General features: G+C 32.4%; 1 protein-coding gene and 1 long non-coding RNA gene across 2 annotated transcripts in view; one reads left to right on the top strand and one right to left on the bottom strand.

The window, feature by feature from the left end:
- Positions 1-37: 37 nt before the first annotated feature.
- LOC111086102 lies at positions 38-2,269 on the top strand. Its single transcript, XR_002610856.1, has 2 exons — positions 38-826; positions 875-2,269. It is a non-coding gene; the product is annotated as an uncharacterized LOC111086102 (long non-coding RNA).
- Positions 2,270-2,373: 104 nt separating this feature from the next.
- LOC111086099 overlaps positions 2,374-21,251 on the bottom strand; it is a 29,357-nt gene continuing 10,479 nt past the window's right edge. The window contains exons 2-3 of the mRNA XM_022387642.1: positions 18,376-18,540; positions 2,374-5,072 (exon numbers count right to left, since the gene is read on the bottom strand). Coding sequence (XP_022243350.1) covers positions 4,816-5,072; positions 18,376-18,540 — 422 coding nt within the window. The 3' untranslated portion in view covers positions 2,374-4,815. The remainder of the gene's footprint in view (positions 5,073-18,375; positions 18,541-21,251) is intronic.

Consider the following 21,251-nt stretch of genomic DNA (forward strand, 5'->3'; position numbering starts at 1 on the left):
AAAACAATATATATATATATATATATATAAATATACATACAAGTACATCATTTTACAACGTGAAAAACATGATAGCAAATACTAAAATGTACATCAAACGAAACATTAGTGATCCAGCAATCGTCAATAAATATAACAGCAGAAATCAGAAACAATATAGTTTGTCACGTGGAAGAAATAAAAACACTCACAGTTCTTGTCCAACATTTCTGTATGGTGAAAAAAGAACTTCCGAAAAGGCCAGTTAATTCCAAAACAAACCAATGAACACCACAAGTTCAAAATGAAATATACAGTTTTATGTCTACAGCTTACCTATGTCTCATGATGGTTGATTAAAATAAAATTTAAATTTTGGATTTTTTTTTTGTTAGTATCAATAATATTTAAAACAACCTATTTCTGTTCATTGCAAAGCAACATGTATTTATTTTATTCTCATCAAAGAGGAACTGGACCACGTCCACGCCCACTGTGAGAGAATGAAAGAAATAAAATGGGAAAACTTTCATAACTTATAACCAAAGAGTTTCATCCAAGGTTTACTAGCTTATAGGCTTACTAGCTCAAGGTTTAATAGTTTATAAATTTACTAGCTCAAGGTTTACTTGTTTATAGGTTTAACAGTTTATAAGTTTACTAGCTGATAGGTTTACTAGCTTATAGGTTTACTACTTTATAAGTTTACTAGCTGATAGGTTTACTAGTTTATAGGTTTACTAGCTTATAGGTTTAATAGTTTGTAGGTTTACTAGCTTATAAGTTTAATAGCTTATAGTTTTACTAGCTTATAGGTTTACTAGCTTATAGGTTTAATAGCTTATAGGTTTACTAGCTTATAGGTTTACTAGCTTATAGGTTTAATAGCTTATAGGTTTACTGATAAGAAAAGTCCTTAATATAGAAACCTCAGTATTTAACTTTCTCTCTCTTTATGTATTTATCTATCAAACTAACTTTCAACTATAATACAGACCTAGTTTTTCAGTTCACCTCATACTGAACGATTGAAGTTCATGTTCTGTGAATTTCTTTTCAGTTTCACGATGGAACATGTAGTGGTAGTGCATATGTGTTATTGTTTTATTTTTATGGTGTTTAAACTTGTGGGCTAATTTTCAGAGGAATTGTTCTTATGTTTTATATTTATCCTTGGTTACACGTTGCTTTTATACTTTATAAATTATTCCCAAAGAACAAAAGTTTAAAATCATGGGAATTGAAACTTGTTAATCACTCCACGCCGAGCCACATTTCATTAGGCAGCTTGCCTCCATCTTGCCAAGCCTGTTCACGTGCTGTTTTACATAAGCAGTTTTATTTTGTTTTATGGTTTCCTATATGCAGAAGCGTTACCGATATTATTCTATACGGATATTGTAGGGAAATTTTACAAACGTATAAAAAGAGTTTATTTCAAACTAAAAAAATATTTTCAATGAAGACGACAAACAATTTCAGGTAAATGTTTATTTACTCAACCCGACGTTTCAGCTTACGCCTTTTTGAAGGATCTATGAACGTCACGGGTTTATATACAGGTTCATAAATTCAGTTAAAACTATGTTGTACAGAGCCAAGCTATCAAAAAGAAGAACATGAAACAAATGTATATGAGAAAATTACTTTCTGTTGTCGTTCCTGAATATAATAATACACACCCATATTGAAAATCCAAATACTCTACCTGTTGTTATGTTCGATGTCCTAAAGAAAACTATTACTTTAGTCATACTCTAGTTAGGCACTACTTCATACATGATTAAGAAGAAAATTATCAATCAATTATATCTACAAGTTCAGTTAAATATGTCTTGAAAACAGAGTCTAGGTTAAAAGGGCTCTTCAACCTTTAAAGGCAAACGTATATGAGTTAATGTGACCTAGGTACAACCAGGTTTATATTGGATCAACGATTACAGGACCCTGACGCTAAACCTACAACACCAGTAGTATTGCCAACCACCGCCTAAACGAACGTGATACTGCCTACTTCCAATTTTTTTACACGTCATCACCCGTTCCCGGGAAGAATCCCTCTTTAGAATATTACGAAAACTGGCTTTTAACCATAAAATTAGTGTGCTATAACTACATTTTAAATTGTGAAAATGTAAATAAAATAAGAGAACATGAACTTCCGATCGTTGTAATACAAATCTACAATAAATAATTTAAAACGACACTTGTGTAAAACATTATATTTATAATTAAAAGGAATAGAACGTTAAAATCATTACACAACAAATAGTTAAACAAACAGTGACTTGCCCTTAAAAAAGATTCTACATATGTTTCGGTGTTCTATGCAGAGTACTTTTAAAGGCAAGTCCCTGTTTGTTTAACTATTTATTGTGTAATGGTTTTACCGCTTTATTCCTTTTAATTTTAAATACAAACCTACAAGCCAAGCTTGAGGGTTCACAATTTCTGACAGTAAGATTTACTTTAAATAAGAGTATAAATAACAACATTTACTTAACAAATATGTGCAACACCATATTCATTTTTTTAAATCTAGTTTAAATCTAATTATTCTTCAATACTGAAGGTGAATATATTTAATAAAAGATTCCAGGGAATCCGACCACATCAGCATAATTAAAGGTCGTGCAAATAGTAAAAAAAAAAACGTAATTTGTTCACGTATTTCTTGCTATATATATATATTTCAAAATGCTACATGGAAATATACTTTCTAGTATTTACATTTACTTTCTTTAGACTTTACAGTAAATCTTTAAATAGTTATATCGTATACAGATAAAAACGTCTGCGTCCACAAAAACTACAAATAGCTCTACGTACGTTAGCAATACTAAATATATATTCGTTAGCTTCTCTGGCTAAGCTCTAGAATTCTGGATTATTAAGACTAGATATAAACAAACTCTGATTTGGGCGTAAAATGAGATAGAAATGTTCAATAAATTCGTAGGTATGAGGGATCTTATACGTTCAACTGGCATCGCTTGTTGTTTTATTCACTTCATTATTATAGCACAGCTGACAGTGACACATTTCACACACACTTTTTCAACTAGCTATGTGCCACAATTATAAAATTTCATAAATCCTCTTATTAGAACTAATTATGATATACTTTTATTATTAAGATGGAAATGTCATGATATTTTGTATACTCCAGTTGAAAGAATTTTACATTCAAGCCCAGGTTAGTCGTAGTACTTAAGCCACTCCATTATCACAACCTAACCGTTAATGTCGTATGATATCATACATTCATTGGCAAAATAGTTAAGAAGTTAATCATTATATCCGCGCCGACAGTGTTACGATATCTAATCATTGTATGGCGAACTAATGTGCGTTTATGTAGTTCTTTAACTTCAAACAAAAATAAAGTTGACTTGTCTTGAATTAAAAGTTGAAAATTTAAAAGTGAAAGTACAAAAAACTAAGACGAAATTTAACAAGATTATTCACAGGAGACAAATCATCAGTTTCTACTACATCTTAGTTTATTCGAACACACGATATGGATAAATGACTGGATGTGTTTCTTCAAGACTCGTATAAATATATTATTTGCTTTAAATATGCCCACAAAAGTCTCCTTTAGGATAATCCATCTTTTATTTGAACATATCACCTTTCTCACTACATTTATAATTACCATTAAAGTTTAGTAAAATATTTTGTTGATACAAAAGAAAATAAATAATAACTTTTGTTCAACTTATCATTTGCTGTATACTTAGATTTTCAATATGCACTTACAGAAGGTACACTATCTATATATTCATACTGCCAGTTATACATCAATTGGGGGAAAATCTTATCATTTCACAAATAAACCGAATACCTTGCTCGTGCCACTGAAAAGAGTAGTTATAAATTAAGCATTCAGTTTCAAACACATACACATAGATATATATATCAGTTTCAAAATATGAAAAAAAACAAAACAACCGACATGAAATAGTGGCTTAATTTCACAATTTCTACCTGTAACAACTCCCTTAATTAATAAAATCACGCCCCCTGATAACCTGATTTTACAATCCACTTGTAACATCCTTAATTAATAAAATCACGCCTTCTGCTAATCAGCTTTTACAATCCACTTGTAACAACACCTTTAACTAGTAAAACAACGTCTCCTGCTGATCGCATATAAGCTGCAGCTAGTTGTAAAATATAGTTTAAAGATTCATATATCTATTTACACTCTGAAACACAGGCACACATGAAAATATCATAATCATACGGACCCTTGACAGTCAAAATTATATCCCTTCATTTCTTCTATTACTCTTGAACGTCACCAGAGGAGGCTAACTCACCATAAAATAATGTTATTTATTAGATAATTTTAGTATAAAAGCAACTTTTAGAGCGTAATTATTCATTAAGTTTTGTTTTCGAGAATTAATCAAACGAACAAGACATTTATGCATGGAATAAAATTGAGTGTTAGAAAACCGCTAATACATGGCAAAAATAAAGGATAAAACCTGTTAAAATGAAAAATATATAAATTACTTACAGATTTTCGAAAGTTTAAGTACAGGTTTTACAAGTAGAACATATACAATTGCTACTTAAATAATGTTTACATATATGGTTCTCTTATTTTTTACTTTCTATTAGTGACGAGGAAAAAGTACACGTTAAGAAATAGGACATCCACAAAATGATCTTTGAAGTCTTTTTTTTCTGCCCAAGTACTAAAAATACTGCTAGCTATAAACAACTTGTATATAATAATACAACTGTTTCATTCTACATAACTTTCCTTGATACAGCCCACTGAAAAAAGGAAAAGAAAAATACAACGGAAGAAGAGCTGCTTCACAACAGTCGTTCCAACTCCTCTGATTTTTTGCCTTCTTCTTCATCACTGTCGTCGTCACTTCCACTCTCATTAGTGTTAGCTTCGTCTTCAGACCAATGATCCAACGCCTCCTTATGGTACTCTAGCGCCATCAGGTTGGGAAAAATAGAATCACAGATGGAGCATCCAAAATGTCGTTTCTTCTGCTGGTGCTGAGCTAGCTGGCGAGTTGAGTGGAATGAACGATCACACACATTACAAGTTAGGGCTTCGTCTATAAAATATATCGGTAAAAATTATTAAAAATATGCAGAATGTCGATTTTTTTTAAATAAACAAAATATGCAAGATGACGGTTTTTTTTAATAAACTAATTTAATACAAATTCGATAGAAATTCTAGTTAAATATTTTATTTATTTTTTACATCTTGCTCTTCTAGCTTTTTATAGGGCGCTATGTAATAAACTTAAATCTTTTATGATGGTATGTAATGAAATTTAAATGTGAGGCCTTCATCTGGTCACCCATTTCAAAACCCCAGGTGAAGGTTCAACGAAATTAAAATTCCTGTTGGTTAAGATTGAAAACTACCACAGCAGATAACAGTGAGTTTTTAAAAAAATATTTATGATGTACAAAAATAAAAGACTTGATTTCCATTAAATATCAAGCTGATGTTAATTTCAATTAGCACAGAGCTTCTATTGGAATAATTGACGTCAACAAGTATTACACACAAGCGTTCCTGCAATAGCATTATTGAAACTGAAGTAACCCAGGATATTAAATATAATTAGAAACACTGTCAATGGTGGTAGATAACAGAAGAATATTTGAATATCTTTAACATTGTTGTAACAACAAGTATTACACACAAGCGTTCCTGCAATAGCGTTACTGAAACTGAAGTAACCCAGGATATTAAATATAATTAAAAACACTGTCAATGGTGGTAGATAACAAAAGAATATCTGAATATCTTTAACATTATTTTAATGGTGTCCAAGGTAACGTAATACATATAGAGTAAGTACAACAATAATTATACTAGGGTACAAAGATAGCAAAAAGAGAATATTTCTTGGAATTACATGTTTATCGTGATAAACAACTTTCCAAATTTCTTCTAGCTCTGAATTTAAATACACCACACATCATATGAAGATTGATAAAGACAGCAACATCAAACGACCGCCATGACATAGTACCATAACGTGTGATAAGAGAAAAAAAATTAAAAGGATGAAGCCCTTAAATACACATTTCAGTATGAAAATAATTGTTGCAAACTGCTGGTTACAGTAAACATAAACAGTGCCAATGAGATGTTAGGCTAATTTAAAGTAAAAGATAAATACAGAATTTGCTCAAGTATTAGTAGTTTTATTAGTACAAAAACTACACAATGGTTTAATACGTGCTGTGCCTACTGCGAGTATCGAAACCAGATTTTTAGCGTTATAAGCCCTCAAACTTACCGTTGAGTTACTTGCGTAATAATTATTTCTAATTATAAATAACAGTGTTGCCTATTATATGGATTAAAAAGGCCATTTTTGTTGGAAGTTTTATTCTTCTTCCACTGCGGCAGAGAATTTTAAAAAATTGAAAACCTCCCTGATATCTTACTGAATCTTTAATTCATGGACAGAGGTTTATAAACGATACTTTATGTTGAACATTACTTCTTCTACAGAAATAGTTTACTCAAAATAACATCAAAAATACCTGAGATAAATCTTACGCTCTCGCAAAAATATTTTTATCGACCAGTCATTTTACACAAATAGTCAGCAGAAGTTAATAGTGAACGAAAACAGATTACACTAAAAAAATTAAAGTCATGCTCACATTCTCAATGTAGTAACGATCATGGAACCCTAGCTTCACATAATTGATCATAAAACCCTAGTTTCACAGAACTGATCATAAAACCCTAGTTTCACAGAACTGATCATAAAACCCTAGCTACACAGAACTGATCATAAAACCCTAGCTTCACAGAACTGATAATAAAACCCTAGTTTCACAGAACTGATAATAAAACCCTAGCTTCACAGAACTGATCATAAAACCCTAGCTTCACAGAACTGATAATAGAACCTTAGCTTCACAGAACTGATAATAGAACCTTAGCTTCACAAAACTGATCATAAAACCCTAGCTTCACAGAACTGATCATAAAATCCTAGCTTCACAGAACTGGTCACAGAACCCTAGCTTTCACGACATTGATGTTCATATTACCGATCTCTCAGTAAAGTAATTATGTTCTTCAAAATCGGTACTATATGATTTTCACTAAACTGTGTTTGCAGAGTTAGATTTGTTAAACGAAAACCTCAAAATACTGGCATTTTTTTTTAATACACAAGGTACTTAGAAAGAATACATAAAGAGATGGATATTCAAAACGAATACTTTTTAACGAAAGGGCAAACGATTTTTTTAAAGATGAAGCATGGTTGTCAATTTATTCATTGATTTCTTTCTCAAACACAAAGACGACGAAAACGTTCGAAGCGACGGCGTACAATGTGTTATGCAAAAGCAAAGGTCTGAGAAACCAACATATGGGTATGACTGAATGCATAACAGGTTGGAAACTCAAGCAGTAGTAAAACCGAAAATTCTTAAGTAGATGTTGTTAGATCAATAAGATCTAAATTTAAGTGCGTAGGTTTGTAATGCTATACAGTCTGACTGTATTGGTTACATGTAATCAACAAATGAAACAGGAATTAGTAGGTGGAGAGATATTACTATGATGGTGGTACAAGAAAAAAAATTTATGAAGTTAATTTGAGTTGAACGGGTTAATACTTGAAAATATCCTATATCACCTCTATAGCGGCTGTTATAAAAACTGTAGTTTTATACCTTCTCACATTATAAAAGCAACTTCTAATGAACAAAAATTACATTATAAGACTTTTCATGAGATTTTGGGCTCTTTCATTTTAATGTGCAAAAGACAAATGATTTTGTCATCGTTTAAAATTGTTATTTGTGTTGTACAATGAGACCTTTCTGGAGCTTACTCCCATGTTAAATATATTACTTTCTTAAATAAATCAAAAACACAACACAAAATAATACAGACCTATGAAACAAACATCGGATCAACAAAGAAGAAATATATCTTTGTGTTAAAAATACAGAACAATCTAGATTGAACTTATGAATAATCTAGTTATCCACTCTGAAGAACGTTCACAATAAGTTCTTTTTATTTTTCAACATATGTAACGGAGGCTTCAGCGACAACTAAGTGCATAAAACAGTTCAATTTTAATTCTCTTAGTTTCAGTATAAGAATGTTAATGTATACATAAGTACAAGTTAGATAAAGTTACCAACAAACGTCAACTAATTTCCTGAATAACTCTATTAGCTATTCAGCCGTGTTTTCTGTAACACTATCAATCCACCTATTTATTCATATTGAGTTCTCTGGAGCTGATAGAGTAGCTCTTATTTCTTCACCGAGGTTTGGGATATTGCAGAGACTTTGGAAATACTAAGTATTTAATCTTCTTGGATCTCTCAGCCTCATGAGAGATTGTAATACAACACCGAGTTCTACTGGTCCACAAGGAGGAAAGTGATCACTTAAAAGAACGTAGTGACAGGGCAGTGATAGAACGCTCACTTGGTAGAATGTAGTGATAGGGCAGTGATAGAACGCTCACTTGGTAGAACGTAGTGACAGGGTAGTGATAGAACGCTCACTTGAAAGAACGTAGTGACAGGGCAGTGATAGAACGCTCACTTGGTAGAATGTAGTGATAGGGCAGTGATAGAACGCTCATCTTCTTTTCACATTTCTCGGCTAGTTAACTGAATACTTAGAGATAAATATTCAATGTTCTAAGCACGAAATCGAGGGACATCAGAACACCTCGAAATACTGTTCATTATGTCCTGAACATGGCTGATACGATACAGAGTTGAGAGCTTGTGTGACGTTACATGGCGTGAATCTTACAGGGAATAGCATAGCTTTATTAAAGTTTCTACGCCAAGGAACGCAGTAATTAAGTTTTTTTTTTTTTGAAAAACTTTATAAAACAGAGGAAATGGAATTGGCGAACAATTTAACAATATACATGTTACAGGAAACGACGTTACTCTCACATCATCAATCTTTTACTTATGAAGAACGCCAACACGTTTTTATTTTAGCTTGTTATCTATATCATTCTTTTCTAATTAATTTAATTATGTAGCTTTCCAGGAACAGGTTTACGTATGTCATTACGGTATTTGTTTTATCGATACATAAAAGTGTTCATTAAAAAAAATAGGGAAACGATATTAGTGGATAAATGAATAAATTGTATGTACATCTTAAACGACCAGAAATGTACTTACTGCGATTTTATAAAATAAAATTTCAATAACATCACTAAATTACGTAAAGTATTTTAAGGCCAAAAACAAACAAAGCTTGTTAAAGTGTTATAAAGCAGTTAAAACATATCGCCAGAAAACCGTTGGAAAAATAATGTTCCATTTGACTTAAGTACATATCTGAAAGGGTTCAAGGTACAATACTGTAATAAAACATAACATATACATACTTACTTTACGTATAGATATATTGTTCCACTACCTGGCAGTAACATTAACTATACAACTGATATCAAATGTGAGACATTAGTTGGTTTGTATATGATGAACGAGCATTTTTTCACTGGATCTGAGTGAGATAAAAAAGCAACAAGTAATACGGTTGGAAAAAATGCATGGAAAATGTTGCTGATGGTGAGAATACCAGTTACAAGGGGACATAGAAAATGTTGCTGATGGTGAGAATACCAGTTACAAGGGGACATAGAAAATGTTGCTGATGGTGAGGATACCAGTTACAAGGGGAAATAGAAAATGTTGACAATGGTGAGGATACCAGTTAAAAGGGGAAATAGAAAATGTTGACGGTGGTGAGGATACCAGTTACAAGGGGAAATAGAAAATGTTGCTGATGGTGAGGATACCAGTTACAAGGGGACATACAAAATGTTGCTGATAGTGAGGTTACCAGTTACAAGAGGACATGGAAAATGTTGACGGTGGTGAGGATACCAGTTACAAGGGGAAATAGAAAGTTTTGCTGATGGTGAGGATACCAGTTACAAGGGGACATGGAAAATGTTGCTGATGGTGAGGTTACCAGTTACAAGGGGACATACAAAATGTTGCTGATAGTGAGGTTACCAGTTACAAGAGGACATGGAAAATGTTGCTGATAGTGAGGTTACCAGTTACAAGAGGACATGGAAAATGTTGCTGATGGTGAGGTTACCAGTTACAAGGGGACATGGAAAATTTTGCCGATGGTGAGACTATCATTTACAAGGGGACATGGAAAATTTTGCCGATGGTGAGACTATCAGTTACAAGGGGACATGGAAAAAGTGTTCGTGTGAAAACAATATTAAGGAGACGAACAGAGAGAGATAAAGTGAAACACCAAATATCTTTTTCTATCATTGATGAAACATTTACTAGTATTAAGTAAAAAATCATTTAGTGGCTTTTACTTTCAGACAGGAATTAAATACAACTATAACATGCAATCCAATAAAAATGATCTTTGTGCAACTTGACCAAGAAGTCAATAAAGTTGATTTTGAATCAAATATTACACTAATATAAATATAACTGTGCTGATAGTTACACATTCATACTAAAGTTATCCATATTCCTAATATTTACAAACATATCAATCAACTTAACATATTTCAATCAGTTACATTGTGGGTGTATTATTTTATCACTTCCGTAATCTGGAAATAGAAACCGTATTCCCGTGACTTGGCCACGACTTGAGTTAATAGCCTATGTGTGATTTCGACATTTGAAATACTAGTTGTAAGTGATCTTTAAAGAAGGTTCTTTCAGAAACAGAGAAGAATTTAATAAATGTGACTTCCTCGGATGTTTTAGCAGAGATAATATTTTCATTATATTTAATAGGGAAATATGCATGACTTTTTGACAGAAGTACGTCTGTTGTTATGCATATAGCTTAATTTAAGTTAGAAACACGTCATTTTCTACATAACTTAGCACAACTTCCAAATTAACCTATTGTTATATGTAAAAATAATGTATTCCAAGCCAAAAATAAAACTGTTGTTATTCCTATGATCTACCCCATGCAATAATTAAACCTACTTTTATTCATATAATCTATCCCAAATTGTATATAAACCTACTATATAACCTACCACAAGTTAGAAATAAATCCCAAGCTATAAGCAAATTTTTTGTCATTCATATAACGTACCCCAAACTATAGATAAACCTAGTGTTATTCATATAACCTACCCCAAATTATAGGCAAACCTAATGTTATTAATATAGTCAACTCCAAACTATAGATAAACCTAATATTATTCATATAACCTATCCCAAACTATACATAAACCTAGTGTTATTCATATAACCTACCCCCCAAATTATAGGCAAACCTAATGTTATTAATATAACCAACTCCAAACTATAGATAAACCTAATGTTATTCATATAACCTATCCCAAACTATACATAAACCTAATGTTATTCGTATAACCAACCCCAAACCATAGATAAACCTAACGTTATTCATATAACCTACCCCAAACTATAGACAAACATAATGTTATTAATATATCCAACCTCAAACTATAAACAAACCTAAAGTTATTTATATAACCAACCCCAATAAATATAATAGATAGGAGTTGCCACCGCTAGAAACCGATTTTCAATACCCGAGGTGGGCAGAGCACAATTGTGTAGGTTTGTCTTTAACTACAAACAAACAGATACGAGTTAGACTTTGCTCGTTAAAAATAAACCTAATGTAATAGATACGAGTTAACTTCGTTAAGTACCTTATTGTAATAAATATGAGTTAAACTTTACAAGGTAAACTCAAAGATGATGTAAAAGATATGAGCTAAGCTTCGTTAGTTAAAACAAATCTGTTGCAATAGAAATTTACTATTTGTATTTGCAGTACCTTGGATCTTGTACTAGTTGATGAAATGTAGAGGATACAAGAAGTTAATCTGGGTGTTGTTCTAGCTGGTCTGAAGCTACAACAAGCTAATCTGACTTTTGTACTAGCTGGTGAGACGTAGAGGAGACATCAAGTAAATCTTGGTCTTATACTAGCTGATAAAAAGTATAGGACACAACAAGCTAATCTGGGTTTTGTACTAGCTGGTGAAAAGGACTATAACACAACAAGCTAATCTGGGTCTCGTACTAGCTGGTGAGAAATTATAAGAAGCTAATCTGGGTTTTGTACTAGCTGGTGAAAAGGATATAACACAACTAGCTAATCTGGGTCTCGTACTAGCTGGTGAGAAATTATAAGAAGCTAACCTGGGTTTTGTACTAGCTGATGAGAAGTAAAAGACATAAGAAGCTAACCTGGATCTTGTAGTAGCTCGTGAAAAGTATAGAACACAAAAAGCTATCTGGGTCTCGTACAAGCTGGTGAGAAGTAGAAGATATATCAAGGTAATCTTGTACAAGCTGATGAGAAATTATAAGAAGCTAATCTAGGTTTTGTACTACCTGGTGAAAAGTAGGGGGATACAACAAGCTAATCTGGGTCTTGGACAAGCTAGTTAGAAGTTATAACAAGCTAATATGGGTCTTCTACTAGCTGGTGAGAAATTATAAGAAGCTAATCTAGATCATTAACTTATATATGATGTTTGTTTTTAAGAAGTTTGGCCTAGGAGTATTTTACTTCATACAATTTGAAGCAAACATACAAAGTTCTAAGTACTTGGTTTCTTATTTGGTATTTCGTACATGACTCGTTATAATCAAACACTTAGAATTTTTCCGATTAAATAAATCTCATTAATGTTGTTGTTTTTTAATTACTGTCAACGAATTGTTTACCATTTCAACTTCTAATCACTTTTCTGCTTCAAAGGATAGCCCAATATAGGTGATTAGTGTTTGGACGTATAAAACAAAAGATCGAAAGTATTTCTCAAGATAGATTATCCATCATATATTCCAGGTGGCATTTTCTCCCATACACCATTTTCTCTTTTCTTTTATACCATGAAACTTTTCGAAAGGAGATACGAAAAGAGCATAGTTTAAGTAGTTTATATGGGAGCAAAGTGACGTAAATCGCTGCCTGGCGTGTATCATTAACAATTCGATTTAGAGTACAAGCAAAAGATGAAAAGCTCATCTGTACGGAAAAGATCCGTAACTCAAAAAAATCTTGTCTATCACTTGGCCAGACTTATCGTATCAGAAGATCGGGAAGGAACATCGTTGTAATTTTATATATATATAACACAGCTGTCTGTAAAAAAGTTTCACAAGCTATCATTCAAATTACTGACTGAAAAGATATATTGATTCATCTTTTATGAATTTCGTTAAACATTAGATGCAGTACATGGTCCAAACGTAGAGTCTGCGTAGAGTTTACTGTTAAACTGAAAGGCTGTGCTACTGAAGTTTAATAGACCCGTTAGCACTATATATATATTAAGATTATTGTTTGAAGTTTTAAAGTATTTCACTAGTAATTTCTTTTCAGGTACATTGTATTGTTATATTAAGAGTAAAGAACACAAAAACCTACGTTTTTTTGGTACAATGAAAGGTAAATATTTATTATTACTTACAACCGACTAGCTTCAGTAACATTGTTACCATTATCAGGACCAATATCTACAGTGTTGACTTTGAATATATTCTGCTACAAACCGTTCTTCGAATATTTTGTGGTTAAACAAACACAGATACATAACTTAAATATACTTTTTCAGATTAGTTCATAGAAAAAAAATATATATATAATAAAAAGCGTTCATCTAAATGTTTCACTTTTCATATTAAACATCATCTCGTTTAGAGTTACTTTTGAAATGGTAAATCAAGAAAGTTCCTTACCTTGAGAACTACTTAAATAACTTTAAACAAACAGATTTATAATATATTGTACAAAAGTACTAACTCTGGTTACAAAGATTCTGTATTCTCTCAATTAGTTTACGTACGGAACATACACAAAACTAGGAGTAGGAGTAGAAAGCAACTGTAATGAGCTTAGAACTTAGATTGAAGGACGTGGAGCGTGTCGATCTTTATAAGACATTTCTAAAAATATTCAAATAAATTGCAATAGCTACATAATATAAGTTTAATCGTCTACTATGCCTTATAGTTCTTATTTTATTACTATTTAAACAAAGAGAAATAGTGAACTGGTAAGGGAAGGGGTAGGCTGAATGTTTAATAGTTCCACAAACCCAGCAAGTATTTAACTACAGCATTTAAACTCTAAATTCAGGACAATACTATTATAGCATGTGTTCTTCTTCAGTGCTTACTGCATTTAACTGTTAATTCTGAAGTATTATTGCAGATTGTGCTTTTCTTCGGTTTATATTACATTTAACTCTAAAATATTGATATATTATTTTAATAATCAGCATTCTTACTACCTTTTTAAAGACCCTTTAGTCTCAAATCTCTGGTATATTATTATAATAAATAGAAGAAAAAAATTAAATTTTTAACGAAAAGTATGGATCGTTGGTTATTCGTAGAATGGCTATAAGAAGTATCCAAAACAAAATAAATGGTGCAATAAAAAGTACACAAACAAGTAAAGTGATACTAGTAGGGTGGATTTTAAAACGATTCTCAATCTCTACTTTAGACTGCTTCATTTAGCTATACGAATTACAATGCCAACCACAGTAAGGATTGAGAATCATTTTAAAACTATCCAAATAGTATCACTTTACTTGTTTGTGTACTTTTTATTGCTGCATTTATTTTGTTTTGGATACTTCTTAGAGCCATTCTACGAATAACCAACGATCCCTACTTTCCATTAAAATTTTATTCTATTTTGCCTATTTATTTTATTCAGTTTTTATATGTACATGGAATGGACACAACAACTACAAACTTTCAGTATAGCCATATCTCTGATAGCTATATATGTTATACCTGTATAAAGTATATACTTTACCTTTAGAAACTGTCGAGTGTCTATCCATCGATATGTAGCATCATATGTTGAGTTGAATTGGGTTGAAAAGATATTTAAGTATGTGCATGATGTTTCTTATATATATATATATATATATTTATCGGATTATCTAAAACGGATATCCACAGACAAGTAAAGTAAACTGGAGAAATCTTGTAGCGATAGTCCGAGCCGTCTAGTGGCTAGCCTCGCTGACGTGATCAGATAGGTAGGTAGGTAGTGGACGAAAAAGCTGCTGTTTTAGAAATTTTTGAATTGTTATACCAGAAATATTAGCGGCCTTTTTAGCGTATCATTAGTATATACGAGCATAATATATCGTAACCAATACTTTGAATGGTCGGTTTTTCGCTTAGGAATTTAACAGGGTGGTTTTTGGCGCGTGAATTATATGGAATCCTTGCTTATCCCTACTATTAAGTACTACCATACTTAATAATAAGGTCTTATTATACAGTTCTTACTATTTTGAGGTTATAAGTTTGGTCTATATTACTATTATTTGCTTATTTTTTAAACACAAAGCTACACAATGAGCTATCTATGGTATACCTACCTATAGGTATCGAACCTCGAGATTTAACGTAATAAGCACTTCAACTTGCCGCTAGTGGTGGCGTATATTATTATGATAAGTATTTTAAAACATTTTTAATATCTTTAAGTGTCAGTTCTAGAATATATTTTTATAGAAAGTGATTTGCTAGAATATTTACAGACTTAAGTCTAATCCCCAAAGTATTCTATTGTAGTGACTTACTAACTTTTATATTGCTTCTAAGTCTCAACTCTGGGGTATATTATTTCAGTAAGTGTTTTGCTACAGTTACATCTCAACTGTGGTATGTACACTTGATGACCACTTTATTAGGGCCTGTGTGCCATTTTAGACTTGAACCTGATCTGAGCTGCAGATGGAAATTAAGTCGATCACATGGTGTGCCAGACGATCCCTGCAGCACTATAAATGACTGAGAGAATCACATCTGTAGTCAATAAAATATATATGAGAAGGGGCAAAACTATTGCAGCATTCAAAAGAGGCATAATAGTAGGTGCATGTCTAACTGGTGCTATAGTGGCCAAGGCAGTCTTCATTGTAATCTGCTCCAAGACATTCGTCGTTCGAGTTTATCAATAATGGCCAATAATAAACACCCAGTGAGAGAGAAAGGGGATAGACAGGATGATAGAGTCCACCCGTAGTCGAACAATAGAACAACTGACAGACATTCAAAGTAGGGTAATCCCATATTAAGCTGTGCCTTACAAATGAATTATAGGAGAAGGAGATCATTACATAAACCAGTGATTTCAGTTACCACCAATAAAACACGCCTCGTGTGGTGTGAAGATGGCAGACATTGGACTAATGAGGACTGGTGAAGAGTGATGTAGTCCGACCACTCAGGCTTATTCTTTCTGTACAGATGGGAGAATATAGATTTGGAGAAGTCCACACAAATTACTCGACCCTCTTGTGTGTTGCCAACTGTCCAAGCCTATGGTGGTGGAGTCATGATTTGGAACACCTTTTCCTGACATACACTAGGCCTTATAGAAGCCACAATGAATGTCACAGCTTACCTCAGTATCATTTCTGATCAAGTATATCCAGCCATGCTTCAAGTATATCCTGATGAAGACGGCTGCTTCCAAGACGGCAATGTTTCCTCACACCAAGTCAAAATAGTGCGTGCATTGTCTGAGGAATATGAGGGAGATTTCAGGCATCCCTATACTCACTACATTCCACGCATATCAATGCAATTAAGCATATGTGGGAAAAACATGAGAGGCGCATTTCCCATCACGATCTTGTGCCTACCTCGCTCCATGAATTGCGTAAAATATTTATGACTGAATTGGGAAAAAATCCTCAGAACATCTTCCAGCATCTTGTGGATCCTATGGGACGTCGTGTCATTGCTGTTATTTCGGCAAAAGATGGGTCAACCAGTTATTGGGTATAGTTTTTAATAAAATGACCAACCAGTGTATTATTACAGCAGATGCTGTACTACAGTTTTTACTCAATTAAGTTTCTATGCTAGAGTATATTATTATTATTAAAGTATTTTAACTACATTTTCACCACTTTTAAGTTTTTAATACAACAAATGTGTTACTACAATTCTTCAGACTTTAACTTTGAATTCTAGAGAACGATGTTACATAAATGCTTTACTATAGCTTATACAATCTCTATTTTTCCTAATGGGTTTATATGATTATAGTAAGTTACATTCTTTTACATTTGGTTGCAAAGCTACACCATAGACTATCTGTGCTCTGCCCACCGCGGGTATCAAACCAGAATTTTAGCGTCGTAAGCCTGCAGACTTACCGCTAAGCCACTGGAGGGTGGCTTTTAGAGTAAACACATTACTACAATTATTATTACACGTAGGTGTTAACTCTGATGTATATTTAATTTTAGTAAGTTTTTTATTTAGTTTCTTTTTTTTTCTTACATTTACCTTCAAACTCTAGAGTATATCATTATACGTGATTCCCTTGTTTTTGCTTCTGTTAAATCTCAACATTCTAGTGAGTGCTTTATCACAGTTTTTACTATCATTAAACCCTCAACCTGGAGTATATTATTATTAATATCATTAGTAAGAGCTTTATTAGAGTTTTATTTTTACTTTAAAATGTCAGTTCTGGCTTATATTACCAAGAGATCCACTACAGCTTTCATAGGTACAATTGTGAGCTCTGATGTATATTAGTATAGTGATTGATTTACTACAGTTTTTGCTACCTTTAAATCTCAATTCTGCTATTTATTTAACTTTAGCAAGCGTGTTCTAGTATGTTTAGGACTACATAATAAATATTGTCTTTAAATTACATCCTTTTATTAAGTTTTCCTGTCTTGAACTGTGGACTATAGTTTTACAAATACCAGTTCATTAGCCAACTCTAGTAAGTGCATTGTTACTTTTATGTACACTACAGCTTTGGGTATTGTTAACTCTGGAGTATATTTTTATTGTAAATACGTAATGACAGTTCGTGCGTGTAAGTTTTAACTATTATGGCATAAGACCTTCAGAGTTTTACATCTGAATTTCATCTCCGGAGTATTTTATTATGTGTTTTTCTACATTTTTTACTGCAAGGTGTCAATCATGAAATATACTATTATGATGACTCCTACACTACTTGTAAGTCTCAACTCTGTATCAAAACACTCACTGAAGCGACACACCAGAGTTGAGACATTCAAACAATGAAGTAGATTTTTATGGTCAACAAGCATAAGCTATGCAGTATAATATTATTATACTGAGTATTTTATTATAGTTTTTATTACTTTCGAGTCTAAACTCTGGAGTGTATTATTATGGAGTTTTACTGGGGGTTTCTAATCTAAGAAAATCTCTATTGTTCCACTGAATCAAGAGAACAGTATAAACCTAAAATTTTGGTAAAAACAAAACAAACATGTTAAACTGTAAATGAATTTCAAACAGGGAGGAAACCCGAAGGGTAAATTTTGTTATTACATTGTCTAAAAGAATGGTTTTTACCGTAATCACTTTCGGTGTCGGCATCTTGATCATAGTCTGAATAATCCGTGCTGCTGTAAGAGCTCGTGCCGTCAGTTTCCGGTTCACTTACAGGAAGTGTAGGCGTGTCCTCACCAGCTGCTTCCGCTTTCAGCTTGTGGTAACCGCGCTTAGTACTTCGGCCACCTAGTGGCGAAAGAAAAGTCAAATTAAATAAAAAATATTTTTTTAAGTGAATTGTTATACTTTGAGTATTATGTTGTTACTCAAACTGTTAAATAAATAAACGTCACTTCTACACGGATTCTTAAACAGTATCAAACATGTTAACAAAATAACAGAAATAAACGTCACTTTTATATATTCTTAAACAATATCAAACATATCATTAACAAAGTAACAGAAATAAACGTCACTTTTATATATATTCTTAAATAGTATCAAACATGTTAACAAAATAACAGAAATAAACGTCACTTTTATATATATTCTTAAACAGTATCAAACATGTTAACAAAATAACAGTAAAATGAAAATAGCTTTACAATATAACTCATGCTTGGTATTTATAATTCATTTCAACTAGCTATCTAGCAATAAGAAAACTTTTAAAACCTGAACATTATTACACGTTCATGGTAATCAAGATGTTTAGAAAATCAGCAGCAAACATATAATTATTCAGGTTCAAATAAAGCATCGATGAACAAGTTGTTAATCACAGATACTTGTTTTGAAGTAGGAACAAGTTGTTAATCACAGATACTTGTTTTGAAGTAGGAACAAGTTAATAACTTGTTCCTACTTCAAAACAAGTATCTGTGATTAACAATCACAGATACTTGTTTTGAAGTAGGAACAAGTTGTTAATTACAGATACTTGTTTTGAAGTAGGAACAAGATGTTAATCACAGATACTTGTTTTGAAGTAGGAACAAGATGTTAATCACAGATACTTGTTTTGAAGTAGGAACAAGTTGTTAATCACAGATACTTGTTTTGAAGTAGGAACAAGTTGTTATTCACAGATACTTGTTTTGAAGTAGGAACAAGTTGTTAATCAAGATACTTGTTTTCAAGTTCATACTTAGTATATACACAATCCCCCTTATTTTTTAATTCCCTGGGGAATGCGTAGTGATTCTCCGAAAAGAAGTTGAGAAACATACAAGAAGTGAACTTAAATTTACTCTTGTTAGAAAACATAATTATGATTTTTATTCTCCGATCATGGTACATAACTGAAAGATAAGTTGCTCGAGTTTTCCTTGTCTTTAATTGTGTGTTTTTTACAAATCTTTAATGTAAAACACACAAAACACAACCGTTAATACGGTCTTTTTAGGGTCTTTTTAGTTAATTTATCTTCATCTATCCGCAAAACATTTGCTATATAAATTATCAGTAATAATTTATTACGACCTAATCAAAGATAACGCATCAGCAAATTATCAACGCATATTATTAACCCTAAAGGTCTGCAGCTTTGTATGTAGAAACAGGAATAACCAAACATCTCCTGCGGCGGAAACAGGCCTCATAATGTGGATCAATTCAGCATTTAACAGCTCGTGCAGGAGAACTTATTGATTCAGTCAGCACGTCCGCCCGTTTGTCGTGGTTATCACATAAATGATATAAATATATGTCTGTATATAAAACTATAACTGGTTATAATGTCTCTATTTGCGTGTATATATACACAACCTTACACGTATTAGATAGAGCATTTTCGTTGGTTGTACAAACGATGGCATCACTAAATTCAAAATCATATTTACAATTCTTATTTAAACTTTAACGTCAAATTTGATAAAATATGCATGAAAATCCGATAGTTTACTTTGCATGATCAGCAATGAGCTTCTAAAGTCGATCATTTCACTGTAAAAGTTTGTATTTTATCTAACCTCTTCCCATTTAATGATCTTCTTTCTCTGTAAATAACATGAGATGATAAGTTTCAAAAATATCCTTCTTTTGTTTGAAGCTCAACACAAAGCTATCTGTGTTCTGCCCACTACGGATATCGAAACCCGGTTTCTAGCGTGTAAGTCTGCAGACATGCCGCTGTGCCACTAGGGGCACTCGGTTATGAGTAATCTTTGTATAATTAATGAACCCGATTTAGTTTAAATGCTAAAGCACTATTGTTCATGTAAAGCAACGAAAGAAATCAACCAAGATCACCAAATATAGAGTTAAACTATTCTCTCTGTTATTATCACGACAAGCTATAACATATCATTGGAAATACATAATACTAGCTATGGTTAAGTGAAAAACACAAAACCGACGTTTTTTGCCATAATGAAGGGCAATATCTTTATTATTAGTAACATCCGACTAGTTACCATCATCAGGACTATTAGCTACAGTATTAGCTTGGCCTATATTCAGCTACAACCGTATAGGCTAAGCTAACATTGTAGACATTAGCCTTGATTATGGTAACAGTGTTATCGAAATGAATCGGCTGTAATTAATGATAAAGATATTCAACTTCATCGTGCCAAAAATGTCTGTTTTTGTGTTTTTACTCTTAACAGAGTAGCACAATTAGCCTGAAAAGAAATTACTAACTATGGTTTTTATGAATGCAATATAAATGTTGACGCAACATTCAAAATACAATTTTTTATAGTTGCTTATTTGAGGTAGAGTAATGCAAACATAATTATTTTGACTAAACACAGAGAAAAATATTATGAAACAATTCACGAGTGTGAAGGAAAAACGAACGGATCAGTTACGTAAAGGTGTAACTATAGAAACGTTGAGTGGCAAACTAGCCTGCTGGATTCGTAAAGGTGTAATTATAGAAACGTTGAGTGGCAAACTGGCCTGCTGGGTTCGTAAAGGTGTAACTATAGAAACGTTGAGTGACAAACTGGTCT

The sequence above is a fragment of the Limulus polyphemus genome, unplaced genomic scaffold (genome assembly GCF_000517525.1).
Source record: "Limulus polyphemus unplaced genomic scaffold, Limulus_polyphemus-2.1.2 Scaffold34, whole genome shotgun sequence".
Classification (NCBI taxonomy): Eukaryota; Metazoa; Arthropoda; class Merostomata; order Xiphosura; family Limulidae; genus Limulus; species Limulus polyphemus.